Source organism: Apiospora kogelbergensis, assembly GCF_038363985.1.
Source record: "Apiospora kogelbergensis strain CBS 113332 chromosome Unknown utg000009l_segment0_segment0, whole genome shotgun sequence".
NCBI classification, from domain to species: Eukaryota; Fungi; Ascomycota; class Sordariomycetes; order Amphisphaeriales; family Apiosporaceae; genus Apiospora; species Apiospora kogelbergensis.
The window spans coordinates 1,729,956-1,746,817 of record NW_027117426.1 but is presented as its reverse complement, the minus strand read 5'-3'; the positions used below and the strand labels follow the sequence as shown (position 1 = coordinate 1,746,817).

Below are 16,862 nucleotides of genomic sequence, written 5' to 3'. Positions count from 1 at the left end.
AGAGAGGACAGTGGTTCTGAGCTGTGTGTATAGAGGGGTGGTATCAGATGTCGGTAATATTGAGATAACTATTGTTGGTACTTATGAAGAGGTTAAAGAAGAAGTGTGTTGGGTGCGTTGAGAAGTTCTAGATGATGCTTTCCCCGAAGCAGATCTATTGCCTACCTATATACCAACATGCGAGGACAGACAGACGCTTCATAGTTGACGTACTCTTCTTGACGACTTAGACTATCCTATGAACGATGCTGGCGTGCAATTATTCATTGTCGCGTGCGGTCATACGATCCTGAGCACGATTGTGTGTTGTATTTGAGTTCTTAGTAATCCAGATTGACCCTGTGCCTGGTCAAGCAAATAAAACAACTCCGCGGGATGCACCCAAACCCTCCCCGCCTTCAAACCTGCGGTCTAGAAACGACCAGAAATCTACGTGTATCTTGCCATTTATCGTCAGATGCTTAGAAATCACTGCCCGAATACGCATCTTCCCTTTTGTTACAGGGTCCTGGGTCTCCGCGGTGCCCCCGGGCGTAAGGCAGCTGCACTCCACAGTCAAGCTTGCGGAGCCGCTGCCTGTCGTCGGTGGCAGCATCTTCGGAGCTGGAGGATCCGGTGGACATTATGTCGCGTTCGTGTTCGCGACCAGTGACTGCTTGATGCGAACTCCCCAGTCAGTTTGGCAATCGCAATGACCAGGGGCGACTGTGACTGGCGGGTCTGGATTATGCACCGAACGGGCTCTTATAATACTATGTAGGCTCAATGAGCATCCCTGATTGGAAGCAAATACATAAACGGTCCAAGATTCATTACCATAACTAACTCAACCCTTAAAACTCCTACACAATGCTTGAAAACAACCAGTATTTATGCTGTCCGTTTTGAATGTAATGCAAAGTTTCCATGACACCATTGTTTGCCACCATTGAAGGAGAAAGAAAAGCAATATTTCGAACGAACCACCCTTGAGTGTCCTGGTACACTTCGGTGTATGCTGGGAATACCAATGCTTCTCCATTAAACGCCTCGCTCGTAACGAAACATCGTCGGCCACGGCATCCACGCCCTATTCATAGAGCCAGTGTTGCCCACGCTGTATAAGAAATGCCGGGTCATGATACCCGATAGGCTTTGTTTGCCCCAACGCCTTGCCATGCCAAGCAGTTCAAAGAATAATCGTAGGATCGCCTGAGCAACCCACGAAAAAGGAAAGGAATTACACCCAAGCTCGGGTTGCCAGCTTTCTGGCAAGACTTGGGAGGGTGAATAGCTGCGTGATTGGCCACGCCAAAGGCTGCCGAATAGCATTCGTTTGTAGGCAGCCAAGTACCCGAGCCGACATTGTGGCGACAACTGGTCGAACTACAACGTTTTAGTTGTTATCTTCGGCTTCAGCTCCGGCTCCTCGCCCAAGCTCAGTAGACTCCAACACAATTCGCTTCCCAAGCTCGGCAGGGTTTTTCCCATCACGAACGGCGCCGAAGTCGAGAATCTGCCAGGAAAGGTCAGTATGGAGGGGTCAAAGTGACAAGACATGGTGCGTAGCAGGAAATAGCTTACCTCAACATAGGTCAATTGATTTCGTTGCACAGCGGCAACACATCGTCGTTCGTCGAAGCGAACCTGCCAGACCCCACTAAGGTCTGTAAGCAGGTCTTGGATGCACTCTCCGGAGCGGATGTCCCACATCTTGAGTGTCCTGTCGCTGCCGCTAATGACCTTGCGTCCGTCATGCTGAAAGCAAGTGATGGCCCCGGTGTGGGCAGTTAAGGTGGACTGGCATCGCCCAGTAACCGGGTCCCAGATACGGAGAGTGGAGTCGGCGGCGGCGGACACCAGACGCTCATCGCGTAAATCCAGCAGTCCAACAAGTAGGGAATGGCCCTCGAGAGTATGGAGGCAGCTGCCCGTCTCGAGGTCCCATATCTTGACAAAACTGTCCATACTGCCCGAGATGCAACGATTGCGTTCCGTGTCCAGCACTACACTATATACCTTTTGGGAATGTCCCTGGAGTACGTGAACAGTCTCTCCAGTGCTGATGCGCCAGACTCGAACCGTGTTGTCGTAGCTGCCGCTCACCAGAGTGTCGGCATGTGCCGCGATGGCGCGAACCGAGTGACCGTGGCCCTGAAGGGCGCGAATAAAATAGGGGCAGTCGGCGTCGTTGGCAGGAGGGCCGGTCTGGATGTATCGTCTTGAGCCGGCTTCGGGAAGGCGCCATACCCGCAGCTGACTGTCACGCGACCCAGTGATGATCAAGGGCTTGGGGGGGCATCATGACTGGTGCACCATCTTGAACCTTACCCGTGTCTGTCGGCATAAGGATCTGAAGGCATCGCACAGTGCTAGTGTGGCCGTAGAAGATCTGCGAACACAGGCCCTTCTCAATGTCCCAAACACGAACTGAGCGATCGGTGGAACCAGACACCAACATGTTCCCTTCGTACTGCAGTGCCCACACACCTCCTTCATGACCCTCGAGACGCTTGCGCAACTTGCCAGTTTGAGTATCATAGACGTGGATCAGCTGGTCATCACTACCAGTGATGATCTTGTCCTCGTCAAACTGCAAGCAGGTGATGACATGGCGAGGATGGGCGGGGAAAGCGACATGGCTGGGCTTGACCTTACCACTGGTCCAACTCTTGCGAATCATGTGGTGACGTCGGTACAGGGATTTGAATAGATGCAGTTTTCGGAGGCTCGGGAGCCCAATATGGGGATCCGGCACAGCCACAGCCGCGGCATTGGCGGCAGAAATAGGACCTTCAGATTTGTGCATCTTAGGAGGCGCTTGAAGTTCTTCTTTCTCTTTCTTCATGATGCTGTCACTGATTCGTCGCTTACTTGTTCGTTCGGTGATGCTGTGGTGGAAGCCCAACCTCTTACGCTTGGTCGTCCGCGACGACTTCGACTGGGAAGGCGATGATGCGTCGGCTTTGGCCGAGGACCTGAGCTCTGCCTCACTAGAAGCCATCCGTTTTTGGAGGCTGAAGTCGCGCTCGCAGCCCTCGGGTCCAACGGGGTCCTGCCAGCCCCAGCCTTCTTTCACGGCTCTGTCTAACTCGCCTGGCGGGAGGGTGAATCCATCGCGGTCGAACAGTTCCTTCCATCCCGTCTCGTCACTATCAATGATGCTACGCCAAGTCTTCGACACCTGGGCGGCGCGGCATCGGTCTTGAGCATCAAGGTAGGATATGATGTGCAGTGTCAGCTCGCCAGGGAGGTCCTTCAGGATATCGCATTTGAGTGCGGGGCCGACAACGTCTGCTACGACATGCAATGTCTTTCTCGAACAACGACGAAGGAACTGGTAGATCATGAAAGACTTCATCTCAGCAGGCATGGCATCAAAAGACTCCAGCATCAATCGACTATCCATGATGCCAGACTGGAGAGCATGAGAGCTGCCGTGCTGAGAGCCCATCATCTGAGAACGGAACTCGGCGAGAGCTGAAGGGTGGTCATATTCCTCATCAGCCATGTCCTGGCTATCATCGTGTACAACGACCGACATGCTTTCTTCGTCGGCATCATCTTCCCTATCGGTGGTGTGAAGCTGGGCAGCCTGGAGCGTCGGGGACAGCCGAGGACTTGGCAGGCTCGCATCCTGAGCGGCCAGCGTGTTAATCGGCCGAGGATGCTGCAAAGCACGGATCGACTGCTGCAAGGTTTCGTCGGCATCGGTAAGGGGCTCCGGATCCGCATCAGTAATGGGCGGAGTCGCTACGTTGCTGCTGAAGACGGTGTGGGTGTCGCTGCCGGCGGGGCTCGAGATGTCAAAGTACTCGTGCTGGTGGGCCTGGCTGGGATCAGATTCAGGCGTCTCAAACGAATCAAGATGGCTTCGTCCAAGACGGTGTGGTCTTTCTGGGTAGTCCTGCGAGGCGGTAGGTCCGGCTAACTCTGTCGTGTCTGGCGTCACCGGAAATCCACTGGCAGGACGAACCGCGGCACCAGGTTCCCTATCGCTTTCCCGGCGCGGTCCATGTGCTAACGTCCTCCTCAGTTTGTCAGAGACAGCTGTGGAGAGACTGGGGCCTTGAGATCTAGCCACAGGCCTTTGGGACTTTTTCCGCACCGAGCCGGACACGATAGGAGAAGCGGAGCGCGTGTCCATCTTATGGGATCTGCGTGTTACCAGTTCCATAGGGGCCTTGGATGATCGACGGCGGGTATGTGATATCTCGAGGCCGGGTTCCGTCTTGATTTCGTCCTGCATCTGCTCGTCCCCGCTCGTGGCACCGGTAGACTGGAAGGACTGGAATGTGATGTGTCAGTACGATGAGGACATAAAAGGGCCCAGACCCGTGCCTCCCAGGCACGGGTAAGGGTTGGTTAGAGGACGTACCTCATGGTGATTCCCCTGCTCGTCGGCGCCAGGCCATGACAAGGCACCATATTTATCCAGGTCGAAGGAGAACTTAGCCAACTCGGGTGGCGTAGGTTTCTGAGCCAGTGGGTATTCTTTTGAGTCGAGGGTTGCTAGAGATCTTGGCTCCCGGACGAACAATGGTGGGTAGGACCGCTTCGTGGTCGTGGTTGTGGTGATGGTCTTTGTTTCGATGCACTCGGCTACCTCGAACTTCATTCGAGGGTGAGGGGATATGGAGTCTCCATCGTCCCAGTTCATGGAAATGGTGGTTTGGCTGGAGCGAGGTCGGGAGCGCTGGGTCGAGGAGGAGGCGACTGACTGCTGGGGTTCCATGCCCGCCTCACTAGGCCTTCGAGGCGTCGATCTCATATTGACGAAGATTTGATTACTGCTTCAAAAACATGTGTTGGGAAGTTGGGTTGGAAGAGTCGTATGGGCGTCGAAGAACGGTGAAGAAAGGATCAAGGGATACCAAAGCCCATGCAGATGTCAGCGGGCTTAGTAGCGTAGTAGCAGTAGCGTAAGTGTGCGTGTGTTTGAGTGTCCACTCGGACAAGAATGGTAATGAGACAAATTGTTCGGTTGACTCGGTGGACAAGGACAACAGGTTGCTGCTGATGGCTGATGGCTGATGGCAGACGCAGCCACGGGGGAGATTGGTCGGGCTCGGAGTGTTTATGGCCGGTGCTAATCCTGCCTGCTGTCGCCTTTTGAAAAGGGCCGCCGCGTTCGAGGGCGGACGAGAGCACGTCGAATAAAGGAGAGAATGCTCAAGCCGAACGGCAAGGAAACCCGGACCGGCTCGATATAGAGTGGTGTGCGTGTAGGCGTGCCTAAGAACAGACAAGAGGGTTTAGAGAAAAAGATGGGTTGGAAAGAGATGGGTTTGAACAGACGTTAATCGCGTGTTGTGGTTTCGGGTTGCAGGCGGCAAGGCCAGCGTAAAGTGGAAGGGTGATGGGCGGCTCTACTGTTTTAGTGTCAGGCAGTCGGGGGCCCAGCGAAGCGAAGCCAGGACCAACTCCAAAAATCTTGCTTCTAGCGGCTCAAAAGTACATTTTAGATCAACCGTTGAACAGCTACACCCGGTCGAATGGACCGACTAAAATGCCAACTGTCGGCTACGTTATATATCGTAACCCATAAGACGGTTCTATAGTGGTGGGTTCCAAGAGTTGCGCGACTTGAACTGTCAGAGCCGGCAGGTGGCCAGTGGCAGGCTTGACAATTCGATTTGGGCGTGAGAGGGGAATCCGAACTTGGGGCCAAGGCAGGTTCATTGGAATGAGGCCAAGTCGTGGAGCAGTCAGTGCAGGTGCAGAGGGGTGCAGAGCAGGTTGCAGCAGGTTGCAGGCCTGGGGCGAGTAAGCAGTGGAGCAGCAGGCTTTGGCTTGCAGTCTTCCGTGCAGAGGGCTTACCTAAGGGAGAGAAAGAAACCGCAGCCGACACGACACCCCATTCCCTATAAGCTAGAAGCAAGTAACATAGCCTCTCCTGTAAAAGAACACCAATCGCTATTTCTATCGACTACTATGTACATATGCTATGCAATGCAGTATTAAGAGCCATCAGACTGGATGAACCGCCGCACCCACTTTGCGCCATGCGCCGCCATTCACTTGCCAATCAGCCTGGCTTATCCGGACGCGTCCAGAGCAAAGGCCACTCCAAAAGGCGACATCCACAGATCACATCCACATCCCCCCCCCTTTCCCTCTCCACCGACACTAACCTGATTCCGATCGGCCCCTGGCCAGTTCCCACCTCCGAACCAACAGGGCTGTCTGGCTGTCAAGGCTTCTCTCTCCCTGGCGTATGCATCGCGTTGACCATCAATAACATGGTCCCAACTTTGGGATTTTAATCTTGCTCATCTGTTGTTGGCATTGCTTCTTGTCAAGTCGCCCAGGTCCACATATTGCATGCCAACAGTTGGTGCGTGCAGTGAACAAACGAACCAGGAGGACGGACAGCCTGACAGTCTTGGTGCAGGCAGGTATGCAGAGAACTTCCGGGATAGCCAGCCCACTAAGCAGTAGGAGGCTAGGAGGTTGTCCTGGGCAGGCTACGAAGGGTGCGTGCGTGCAGTTGGAGAGGTCTTGGTCATATCATGTGAGAATATTCGCTGATGGTGATTGTGGTGGAGGTGGTGTTGTCTCTTCTACCCGAATATGTAAGCACGGCTTACCTACAATGATGCATGGCCGTCACGGCTAAGCGACATTGACCCCATCATCCCAATATCCTTTTCCAGCGCCATCCGATCCGTCATGCCTTGTTTTGGGTTGGGCAATCCAAACGAAAGGCGCTCGTTTGCAAGGGATACAAACAGCAACCACAAGCCACTGCTAGATATCCTAGAGAGCCGTAAGCTGTCAAACGCCATTTCGGAAGTGGTTCATGAAACCCCAACTCGTCCTTGAAACGAGCTTGTTCTTTCTTTTTGTTGTGTTGCATGCACGTGCTCTTGGGATGTTGGTGATGAACCATGCAGCTGGCACTCCATCCGGCGGTAGACACTCGCTTGCTTCATACTAACCCATTCTCCTAGTTGCGATATCTGGTTTCTTTTGAACTGCACCTGTGACTTGAACTCTGTTGCCGCTGTTCGCGACCTTGGCCACTCAGAGCCCTTGAAATGGCCCCCCGTTGGCGCGTCGGCGTTTGGATGATAACAGAAAGAGATATGATCACCTGCAGGTCGTCGAGCGCGTCACTCTATTTTTCAAAGTTCCCAAGCATACCTACATACATAGTAGGGGGTCGGGTTCTGGTCGGGTGCGCTAAACTCGGTTATCAGAATGACCGCCTTGCACTCCTACGGGCCGCGCGCGGGGTCAAGCTCTCTAGGGGGATCGATCCCTTATTTGTCTCCTGTTTTTTTCTTCACCCTGGTGAGAGGTATCTAGTTCCGTGCGTAAGACAGTCCAGAGTTAATCATCTCGCAAATCTGAAATCCAATCGATCTTGCCCATCACAGGCAGTACACAGGGAGCAGCACAGAATGTAAGAAATAGTAGTGTCTCTCTTTCCGTGATTTTGCCCCCTTTTTTCCCTTTCTAGCCCAAGTAAGGCATCTGGGGCCCTTGGTGGCGATTAGAGATAATAATTTTGTTAGCATGCCGTTCGAAGCAGCGGTGAATGCAAACTTGCTTCTGTGCCGGCTCCGAATCACTTGCTTTTCTTATTTTCCGGGAACAACCATCACCACCATGGTCTGTTCGTACATGGGTCAGGTGACGTGCCGGACTTGTGTGCTTGTGCCAGACCAGCAAGGTGCATACTCCGTACTTCGTGGGGTTATGTCTACCCCATATCGTCATGCTCGCTCGACTTCTTGATTTTGTCTACCCCGCTTGGACGTCGGTATTCCCAGAACCCAAATGAAGTACAACGAGGTCCCCCGTTCGATGTCGTGGTGCACAACTCAGGATCATCGCCCATATGGTGCAATCGCCTTTTGGTTGGTCACGCAGGCAATGTGTTACTCCTGACTTCTGCCGTGTGTGACCGATCCTTCTGGCTCGTGACTGGGATTTTCTTTTGAGGCTGACCCAATGCCAAGGCCAACCTTTAGCTTGCGTGCTAAAATCGGGGGCTCATGCAGTCATGCAGTGGGGTTGTGCTATTTCAAGCCATTGTTGGTGCCTGTTGACAGCCGAAAACTGAGAGATTGTGTGTGCTCTTATCCAGAACAAGCGAAATTCTGACTGACTGAGTTACTTGATATCCTCGGTATAATACTTTGAATTGATTCTATTGGTGTTTCCCCCGTCATTTGTGAGAGCGCTGAGGCTTGAAGCTGGTAACTGGGTGATTTTTTGGACCGGCCAGGCCGCTGCTTTTTGGGGTCCCCGGGTCCACCGTCTCACGCACGTCTCGGCGTCTTTGAGACCATGCAGAATCACGGCAACGGTGCCGAATATAGGCCTCCCTTACCACCCCGCAGCCCAAGACCGCCATCGGCAGCTGTCACACATTCAGGGGAACAGAGACTCACCAGCTTCCCTCCACCCCCGCCGCCGCCGGGGCCACCCGGCCGAGGCTCCTCGCCGATACCGCCGGAAGGCCCACCTCCTGTTCTTCCCCCACGTCCTGCGGGCTTGGGCAATGCCGCAATCTATGGTTATAGACCTGGCTGGTTGTCATCGGCGGCCGGCCTTTCAGCCCCTGGGAATACGGGAAGGCCGACGCTTCTGAGCTTTCCGCCGCCGCCCCCGTCGCCCAATAGACCACACTCGTCTGACGGAAACAGGCCTCCCCCTTACCGCCCCGTCCTACACCCAAACCTGCGTCAGTCGGTGCAACACCTCCCAGCACCACCCCAAGCACTGCAGAATCATCGCCACTACTTTCTAGCACTCAGAGCCCACTCAACCTCACAAGTTTCCCCCTCCTCCTTCGGGCCCTCCACCACCAATCCCATCCCCATCTCAGTCACCTGCTCTCGGAACAGTTCCCGCGAGAGCAAGTCACTCGCCCGAACACCCATTCCCTTCATCATCCAAGACGTCTCTTCCTCGCAGTCATGTACAATCTGTGAATAGCTCCGCGGCCTCTTTGGGGAAACCAACGCCAGACTCATTACCACCGACGAACATCCCATCACCTGCAGTCGAGGCACCAACCTCGCCCGTGGCAACACCTCCGACGTTCGTCACCTCTCCTCCGCCGGATGAAGAAACCCATGTGTCAAACCCACAATCTCCAAATGAACTGTCCTTCTTCCCACTGCCACCACTTGGGACGCCATCGGCTCCAGACGAGGATATCGAAGAGCTGCTGGATCAGATGATGGGCCCCGCGATAGAACTCACAGATGCTGATGCAGATCCTTCGCCGGATCATGGCGACGAGGCCGTGAAGATACGGCCACTTTCAAGGCAGTCTTTTGGTGGACATCATTCGGAACCGGAATCTAGCACAAACCCGGTTGCTCCACTGAAGCCACCGAAGACGCCACTTAATTCGCGGAGGCCGGCATCGGTGTCTTTCTCGTCTGCTGGTGTGCCATGGAGCCATACTCCCATCGACACCGAATCCGCTAGTCGGAAAGACCAGGACAATGGCAGTGCTGTTGCAGACCCTTCCAGCAACCAATCAAGAAGCCACTCAAGTCCCGACCCAATCAAAAGCGCACCTCCCACAGTGGCTGATACTTCGGCCACGACGCATTCGGAGCCGTACGAGTTATACGCCCTTGAATACTACTACCCTTTTCCCAGCCATGATCACGGTGTTCCACAAGACGATGATGGACCAGAATCTACGTATGCATCATCATCAGCTACGTCCAGGCCAGTCACCACCTGTATCGACGCACCTGTCACATTCAATACCACTTGGTATTCGCATTTCGCTGCCCCGGAGTTCTTCATTTGCTCGAGATGCTATGCCGACCACATCGAGAAGACCGGCTTCCGCGATGCCTTTCAGGCTTCCTCTCCTGCGGAGGGTAAGCCCCGCGTGTGTCGCTTCAGTAGTCCGCGGATGAAAGACGACCTGTGGAAAAAGGCGCTATCGTCCGACTATCTGCAGCCCGTGACGGATTGGATGCAACTCCGCAGCCAAATTGCCGATTGCAAGGGGAGAGCGGGCGTCAAAGGCAGCGAGGGCCCCACCAAATGGTACTCTCCCAAGCCGAACCAGTTCCCGTCGTGGTTTCTGGCGTGCCAGGCATGCTATGAGGACCGCATCAAGGTTTTTCCACAATTATCCAGCTACTTCGAGTTACATCAAGGAACCCATGGGCCGCAGGAAGTCTGGAATTGCGATTTTTCGGTTCCCTTTGTCTACAAAGAGTATGAAAAGCAGGGACCACAAGGCGGCTGGTCTTCCTTCGTCCAAGAAGCCAAGGCGCGGTTAGACATGGCCGCTTGCCCAGGACAAAGTCCCACCCTTGCGTACGGCAAGGCCTGGTTCCGGCCCATGCATGGCCCCGAGTGGCTCCTCCTCTGTGCGGCATGCTTCTGTGACCGGGTGGTCCACACCAGCGACGCCGGTAAGTGGGAGCCCGACGAGCGGCTGTCCAGCTCGCCCCAGCAGATGGTGCGCTGCCCCATGGCCCAGTTTAACATCAGCATGGCCATGTCGCGCGCCCACGACCTCAAAGACTTCAGCGTCTTCTGGGCTGCGGTCAACAAGTTGGGCCACGAGAAGTTCTGCGACCCCAACGGCATCACCGACGGCGCCTGGTACACCCTCCATGGAGTGGAGCCCGACTCCGGGTACCAGGTCTGCAGCTCGTGCTACGTGAGCGTCGCGGAGCCCCTGGGCTTGAGCCAATTCTTCCGCCGCAAAATCAACATCCCGCCCGGCGCCACGCTGCCTTGCTGCATGAACCCCGCGCACCCGCGTGCCCGCAGTTTCATCCCGCTGCTGCGCGAGACCTACTACACACAGTCTCCGGCCGCGCTCGCCTCGTACGCCGATATCTACGCCGCTATCCCCCCTGCCCCCGCGATAGTGACATCAAAGGCGTCGACAGGGGACTCCGCTGGTACGGTTGGAAAGAGTGCACTGTCTGCCCAGAGTGCTATCATGAGTTCGCGCGGGAGCACAAACGTCTAGCGGGGCTCATGACGTTGCGGAACACGCCGGTTGATGTCGAGGAAGAGGACGGGAATGGGGACGACACCAAGATAGTAATGTGCGAGATGTACTCGACGCGCATGCGCGACTTATACCTCCTGTGCAATGGTACTGAGCAGGCAGTGCCGGACCCGAAGCCGCTGTTCGAGTTCGTAGCGCGGAGGCGTAGAGTCTTCACTGAGACGGTCCTGCCTATCCGCAAGATGTTGCTCGTTGCCCAGCTGGAGCTAGCGAAACCGCTACAGTCTCCACAAGAAACCCCGATCTTCACATCGTCGACCACTGGCATAAATAGGTTCCAGATAGAGCAGATCCGCGACAAGATGGGGTCTTCATGCTCTAATTATATATACAGCTCGTCCGGGCTGACGATGCGGTCGGTGGTTACCCTGGAACAGCTACAGGCCCAAGCGACGGCATCAGGCTTGGTCGCGGAGGCGTCGCAGGTGGATATGCTGGAACAGTGGTGGAGGAGTGTTGAGTGAGACAATATAGGCTACGCGATGAAGAGCGTAAGACAGGTAGATGGATGGATAGACCCTGGGGGGTGGCGCGGCTGTTGGGCTTTGGTAAACTTTGATACCTTGTAGAAGAGAACATAGATCTTGATTGCTAGATAATGAAACTTTCATGAGTATAGTTTATATTATTTTCTCCAATTAACTATTATACCTGTCCGTCTAGGACCTTGCTTCTGTTTGAAAGAGGAAGAGGGGAAGAGGGGTTTGAGTAGATCGTGCAGTCGTTAGGCGCGTGCAGACAGAGGCCACCCGTCATGCGGCTGCCAATCGCAACGACGGCCCAACCAGCCGCATATGCTCGTTCACGAATTGGAGCGACTGCTACGGCTACTGCTATTGGTATTCGACGCCGGCGGTGTTGTTGGGAGGGGGCCCTGGCCAGAGACATCGGATGGCCTTTGAGCACGGGGGAGGGCGAGGGGGCGAGCGGCGGCGGTGGCGGAAGGACCCAAGGCAGCGAGCGTCGCGAGAGGCATTGTTGTTTTTGGCCATGGGTCTCTTGGCCTTCCTTGCCTCTCCTGGCTTTGTCGACGATGGTGTCAATCTTGGCCTAATCAATACGTTCTGCAATGGAATCAACATTGGACTATTGAACACAATCAAGACAGCAAATACACGACTTCGCGATCTAGGTCTGATGCAAGTATGCCAGCTAAGGGCAGACGTAATTGTATGTAAGGAACTAAGGCCACTTGGAGGTTGTATTCTCGACGATGCTATAGTTCCTAAGGTTCTCGGCGATGACAAGGCATAAGCAGATAATGTGAATTTAGGACGGTTGGTTTATGTTAATGGCTGTGATGCTATAACGTTTCTATTATAGGAACTATATAAATCCTCAAGTGTAGCTATTAAATATGTTAAATCAGAGAGGTTAGTAAGATCACCCCCTATGTAGCTAATGAAACTATCTGATTGTGTTCACGCATACCCCTATTTCTGGGTCCCTCACAAAGACATCCATTGGTAAATCACCTAGCGTTTCTAGTGTTAATTATACTGACAACACGAAGGTCGGATCTTCTCGTCACAAATATGCTCCCGGGACGAAACAGTAGGATTCCGTCCCTTACGCGAACAGTCTTGGTTATAAGAATGTCCAAACTCCCATTTTGTAGCTGGCACGAATGGATCAGGTGGCCATTTTCCTACGGGAATGTTGAGTCCTTGAGATAATTGTTATCAAGAGCGGGTATTGCTTTTGCATATGCGAAGCGCCAGCTACGTAATAACGACTTCTGCAAAGGCATCAACTTTGCGGCCAAACGCCTCCTACCACACCACTGGTTGCAAGTGGAAGTCAGTAAGAAGCCCTTGCCCCTTTCTGGACTAGACTGGTGATCCGCTAGTCGAGACAAAGTGCAGCTGAATGACACTGATCCCAAGCTAAGAGGCAACCAACAGCCGAGACCGCCGCTACAAAAGCCAGTCAGCCGCAGCTTTCGTATCAACGCAGCTTTTGTCACATCATACCAGCCAATCAAGTCGAGCTTTACATCATGCGGAACCCAGCGGTTGGAGTGCCAGCTGAAAGGGAGCTTGCGGCACCATGGCTGAGCTAGATCACGTAAGGGGGTGCCGGGTGGCATACTTAACCAACACACGAAGCGCCCCGCACGCCTTTTGTCTTTCTGTTTTCTCATAATCGTGAATATCCCATCTTGGCTGGCGAGTCCATCACTGCTACAATGATACCCGGGCTCAGAGAGTTGCGCAAACTTATTGTGTTGGGCGAAGTATTAACCCCTGGAGACGAGGGATACGAGGCTAGTCTGCAGCGATGGAGCACGACCTGCATCAAACCAGCCGTACGTCAGATATTATCACTTCCCTCTCCTCCTACCTGTGTTTTTTATTGTTTTCTCATCTGTGCGCGACTGATGGCATCCCCTTGCAACAGGCCGTGGTGGTGAAGCCCGCCAACGCGCACGAGACTAGCCTGGCCGTCAAGTTCGCGACCTTCCACGGCATCCCTCTTGTGGTCCGCGGCGGCGGCCACAGCCCGAGCGGCTCCTCGGCGAGCGACGGCGGCATGGTGATCGACCTGGGCCTGCAGCGGTCCGTCGCGGTCGACGCCGCGGGCCGGACCGTCACGTTTGGCGGAGGCTGCCTCTGGGGCGACGTCGACGACGCGCTCTGGGCGCAGGGCTTCGCCACCGTCGGGGGCACCGTTAGCCACACAGGCGTCGGCGGCCTGATCCTCGGGGGCGGCTTCGGTCAGCTGACGGGCCGGCACGGGCTCAGCATCGACGTGCTGCTGAGTTGTGAGGTCGTGCTGGCGCGCGGCGACGTCGTCACGGCCAGTGAGACGGAGAACCCGGACCTGTTCTGGGCGCTCCGCGGCGCGGGCCACAGCTTCGGCGTCGTGACCTCCTTCACGTCGCGCATCTTCCCGCAGGGCATGGTCTGGGGCGGCGTCATGGTGTTTCCCATCACCGCGTTGCCGAACTTGGTCTCGTTCATCAACGAGTTCTGCGGGAAGAATGACGGGGACCAGGCCATGATGCCGATGCTCACTTGTCATCCGGCCACGCTCGGCCCCTGTGTAGCCACGACCATGTTCTTCAATGGGCCTAAAGAGGCCGCCGAGGCCTTTTATGCGCCGTTGCTGAAGCTGGATTCGATACTGAACACGACTGGGGTCATCCCCTACCCGGTGTCTAATACCTTTCCCAACCCCAAGGCGCCTCCCGGTAAGAGGTATATGTTTAGCGGCGCGAACTTCGTTTATCCGCTCGACGTGAAGATGGTCCAGGATGTATCCGATAAGTTCCACGAGGCGCTCTCTCGGGATGGGAACGAGGAGATGAAATCTGGAAGCATGGTTGCTTTTGAACTGATACCCCACAAGAAAGTCAGTTCTGTCGATACCGCGGCCACGGCTTTTGCCGGACGTGATGGCAAGGCGATGAATATGATCATCAACATGGCCTGGCACAGCAAAGAAAAAGACGATGCGGCGAGGCAAATCTGTTCGTATCTCACACACTATCTGAAAGACAAGGGCTGGCAGGGAGATAAGGCGGGAGACCGTGGGGGCACATACCTCAATTACTTAAGTAAGTTGCTTCCAACTTGTCGCCGTCGTTGTTGTTATGAAGAGAGACTGATCACATGAAACCGCAGTCCCGGCAACGGAAAAGGACAAAGTGTTCACTAGGGCGGATCGTGTGTTTGGCCCCAACATTCAACGATTGCGAGACCTCAAAATGCAGTACGACCCAGAAAATGTGTTTAAGAAAGCCGTTAATCTCCTACCTGTCGATCATGCAGCGACGGGGGTCGGGGTGTAGTGAATACCAGCCAGCATGCTATAATTCCTGAGATAGAAGTAATTGAAGCGTATGGGATTCTCGAATTCACTATAATTGGGACGGGGCTCACAAATGTCCTGGACGATCCAATAGTGTCAGCTTACCACCGCTGGTTGTGCGTCAAGTGCCACAGAACCGGAGCAGAAGACGTGTATTTGGAGTCGCAATTATCAGGCTTCCTTCCATTCGTCCGCTACAAACTGCGCGCACCTCTCCGCGACCATATAAGTGGCCGCCATGGTGTGCGCAGCCGGGATCCGGGGAAACACACTCGCATCCGCGACACGCAGGTTGCGGAATCCATGTACCCGCAGCCGATCATCGACGACGCCGCCGTCCTGCTCGGGGGCCATGCGGCAGGTGCATCCAAGATGCAGGACCGACTGGACCGTATCGGTCGCGAACGCATCCAGCTCGGCGTCGTCCAGGTCCCGCCAGTTGCCGATGCTCGAGTGTCCGGCCTGCGCCCCGGGCCCGTAAAACAGCTCGGCGGTGTGACGGTACCCAGACTTGTGCGCGAACTGTTCCGCGAGGTGTAGTACGAACCGGAGGGCTTTGCGCGCCACGACGCGATCGTGCGGGTCTTCGAGGGTTCGGTAGTGAATCAGGGGGGCTTAGCTCGGGATCCGTCCCTGAAGCCAGCTCCACGCGGCCCGTCGTTCGCGGCTGCACCAGACAGGCGTAGAAGCTGCAAAGCGGGAGGCCTTGGAACCGGTCCAGCACGGTTCCCGCAGGTATTACCATTATCTCGACGTCAGGGACGTTCTCGGGGAGGGCTGGGTTGGAAAAGACAGGATCCGATGCATGTCCGGGTCTGATTATAGACGTTTGGGGGTCGATGTGTGAGGTGTTAAGGTATATCGTGGTAGCGGTCGTGCCGGACTTTAGAATGCCCGTCTTGTTCCAGATCCATAGAATGACCTGCCAAATGGCGAAGAGGATGTTGCTTTGGAGACGGTGAAGCGTTTGCGCAACTGGGACCTTCATCATGATAGGCAGACCGTGATGGTCACTCAAGTGCGAGCCGACGCCTGGGAGATTCCTGTGCACGGGAATGCCAAGCGGTTCGAGTTGTTTTGCTGATCCAATACCGCTGAGCATTAGGAGCTGCGGGGAGCATATTGCGCCGCTACAGACGATGACTTCTCTTTCAGCCTTGATGAAGGTCGAATCACAACCTTTAGACCCGACAGATCTCACGTGTACCCCCGGACACGTTGCTGGGATGTGTCGACTTCCAGCTTGAGGCGACGACGCCGGTGCAGATGGTCAACCGGCCCCGCCTTTCCAAGGCAATCTTCTTGGGTAGATATGCGCTATACGCGCTGTGGCGAGACCCGTTCTTGTCAATCGTCGAGTCCAGGTAGAAGTAGCCAGAAGCTGGCGCATCGGGATCATTGACGTCATTGTCGATCGGTAGACCCAGAGCCGCAGCCGCCTTGTCGACGTGATGGTACATCTCGAACTGCGGCTCGTGCTTCCGGAGATGCACCGGTCCACCGCGCCCTAGGTATGCGCGGCGACGACTCGGCGACTTCTCTTCCTCTGCGGCGTCTTCGATCTTGCGAAAGAAGGGCTCGACCTTCTCCCAGCTCCAATCCGGATGTCTCAGCTCTTCGGCCCACGCATTATATATGCCAGGCGCGCCACGGGTCCAGAGCATCTGGTTGATGCGGGAGGCGCCGCCGAGGGCCTCGGCCGTGCGCAGGTCGGCGCGACGATGCTTCGCAGTCACTAGTCCATTGCCGTCGGGGTTGTCATCCGAGTCGGACCCAGAACCTCCCTGTCGCTCGGATTGTTCCGACAATCGCTGCACGAGTTGGAACAAGGACGCACCACCCAGCAGCGAGCCGGAGATGAGTGGGATGCGCGAAAGCCAGTGGTCGCGGACCTTGCCGCGCTCCAGCACCAATACGCGCACGCTGGGGTCCTCGCTCAGTCGAGAAGCAATGGCGCACCCCGCGGTGCCTCCGCCCACGATGACGTAGTCGAATGTCTGGCCTGCAATGTCGCGGAGGGTGCGCTCTGGGTAGGAGGGAGAGAAAGGCCACATGG

At 55.3% G+C, this 16,862-nt stretch overlaps 5 protein-coding genes across 5 annotated transcripts; 3 read left to right on the top strand and 2 right to left on the bottom strand.

Annotated features, from left to right (window-relative positions):
- Window positions 1-1,375: 1,375 nt before the first annotated feature.
- Window positions 1,376-4,750, bottom strand: PG998_013609 (f-box and WD-40 domain protein; the record flags this gene model as incomplete). The annotated part of the gene is made up of 4 exons (XM_066880425.1): window positions 1,376-1,495; window positions 1,564-2,268; window positions 2,306-4,267; window positions 4,358-4,750. The coding sequence occupies 4 exons, from the start codon at window positions 4,748-4,750 to the stop codon at window positions 1,376-1,378; spliced, it is 3,180 nt and encodes a 1,059-aa protein (XP_066724564.1).
- Window positions 4,751-9,175: 4,425 nt separating this feature from the next.
- Window positions 9,176-10,951, top strand: PG998_013608 (uncharacterized protein; the record flags this gene model as incomplete). The annotated part of the gene is made up of 1 exon (XM_066880424.1): window positions 9,176-10,951. One exon carries the CDS (start codon window positions 9,176-9,178, stop codon window positions 10,949-10,951), a length of 1,776 nt encoding a protein of 591 aa, XP_066724563.1.
- An 8-nt stretch (window positions 10,952-10,959) lies between these two features.
- On the top strand, window positions 10,960-11,457 carry PG998_013607 (uncharacterized protein; the record flags this gene model as incomplete). Its single annotated transcript, XM_066880423.1, has 1 exon — window positions 10,960-11,457. The coding sequence occupies one exon, from the start codon at window positions 10,960-10,962 to the stop codon at window positions 11,455-11,457; it is 498 nt and encodes a 165-aa protein (XP_066724562.1).
- Window positions 11,458-13,181: 1,724 nt separating this feature from the next.
- Window positions 13,182-14,786, top strand: PG998_013606 (uncharacterized protein; the record flags this gene model as incomplete). The annotated part of the gene is made up of 3 exons (XM_066880422.1): window positions 13,182-13,301; window positions 13,394-14,552; window positions 14,620-14,786. 3 exons carry the CDS (start codon window positions 13,182-13,184, stop codon window positions 14,784-14,786), a joined length of 1,446 nt encoding a protein of 481 aa, XP_066724561.1.
- Window positions 14,787-14,977: 191 nt separating this feature from the next.
- On the bottom strand, window positions 14,978-16,860 carry PG998_013605 (L-sorbose 1-dehydrogenase; the record flags this gene model as incomplete). The annotated part of the gene is made up of 3 exons (XM_066880421.1): window positions 14,978-15,328; window positions 15,354-15,985; window positions 16,008-16,860. The coding sequence occupies 3 exons, from the start codon at window positions 16,858-16,860 to the stop codon at window positions 14,978-14,980; spliced, it is 1,836 nt and encodes a 611-aa protein (XP_066724560.1).
- Between the last annotated feature and the right edge of the window lie 2 nt (window positions 16,861-16,862).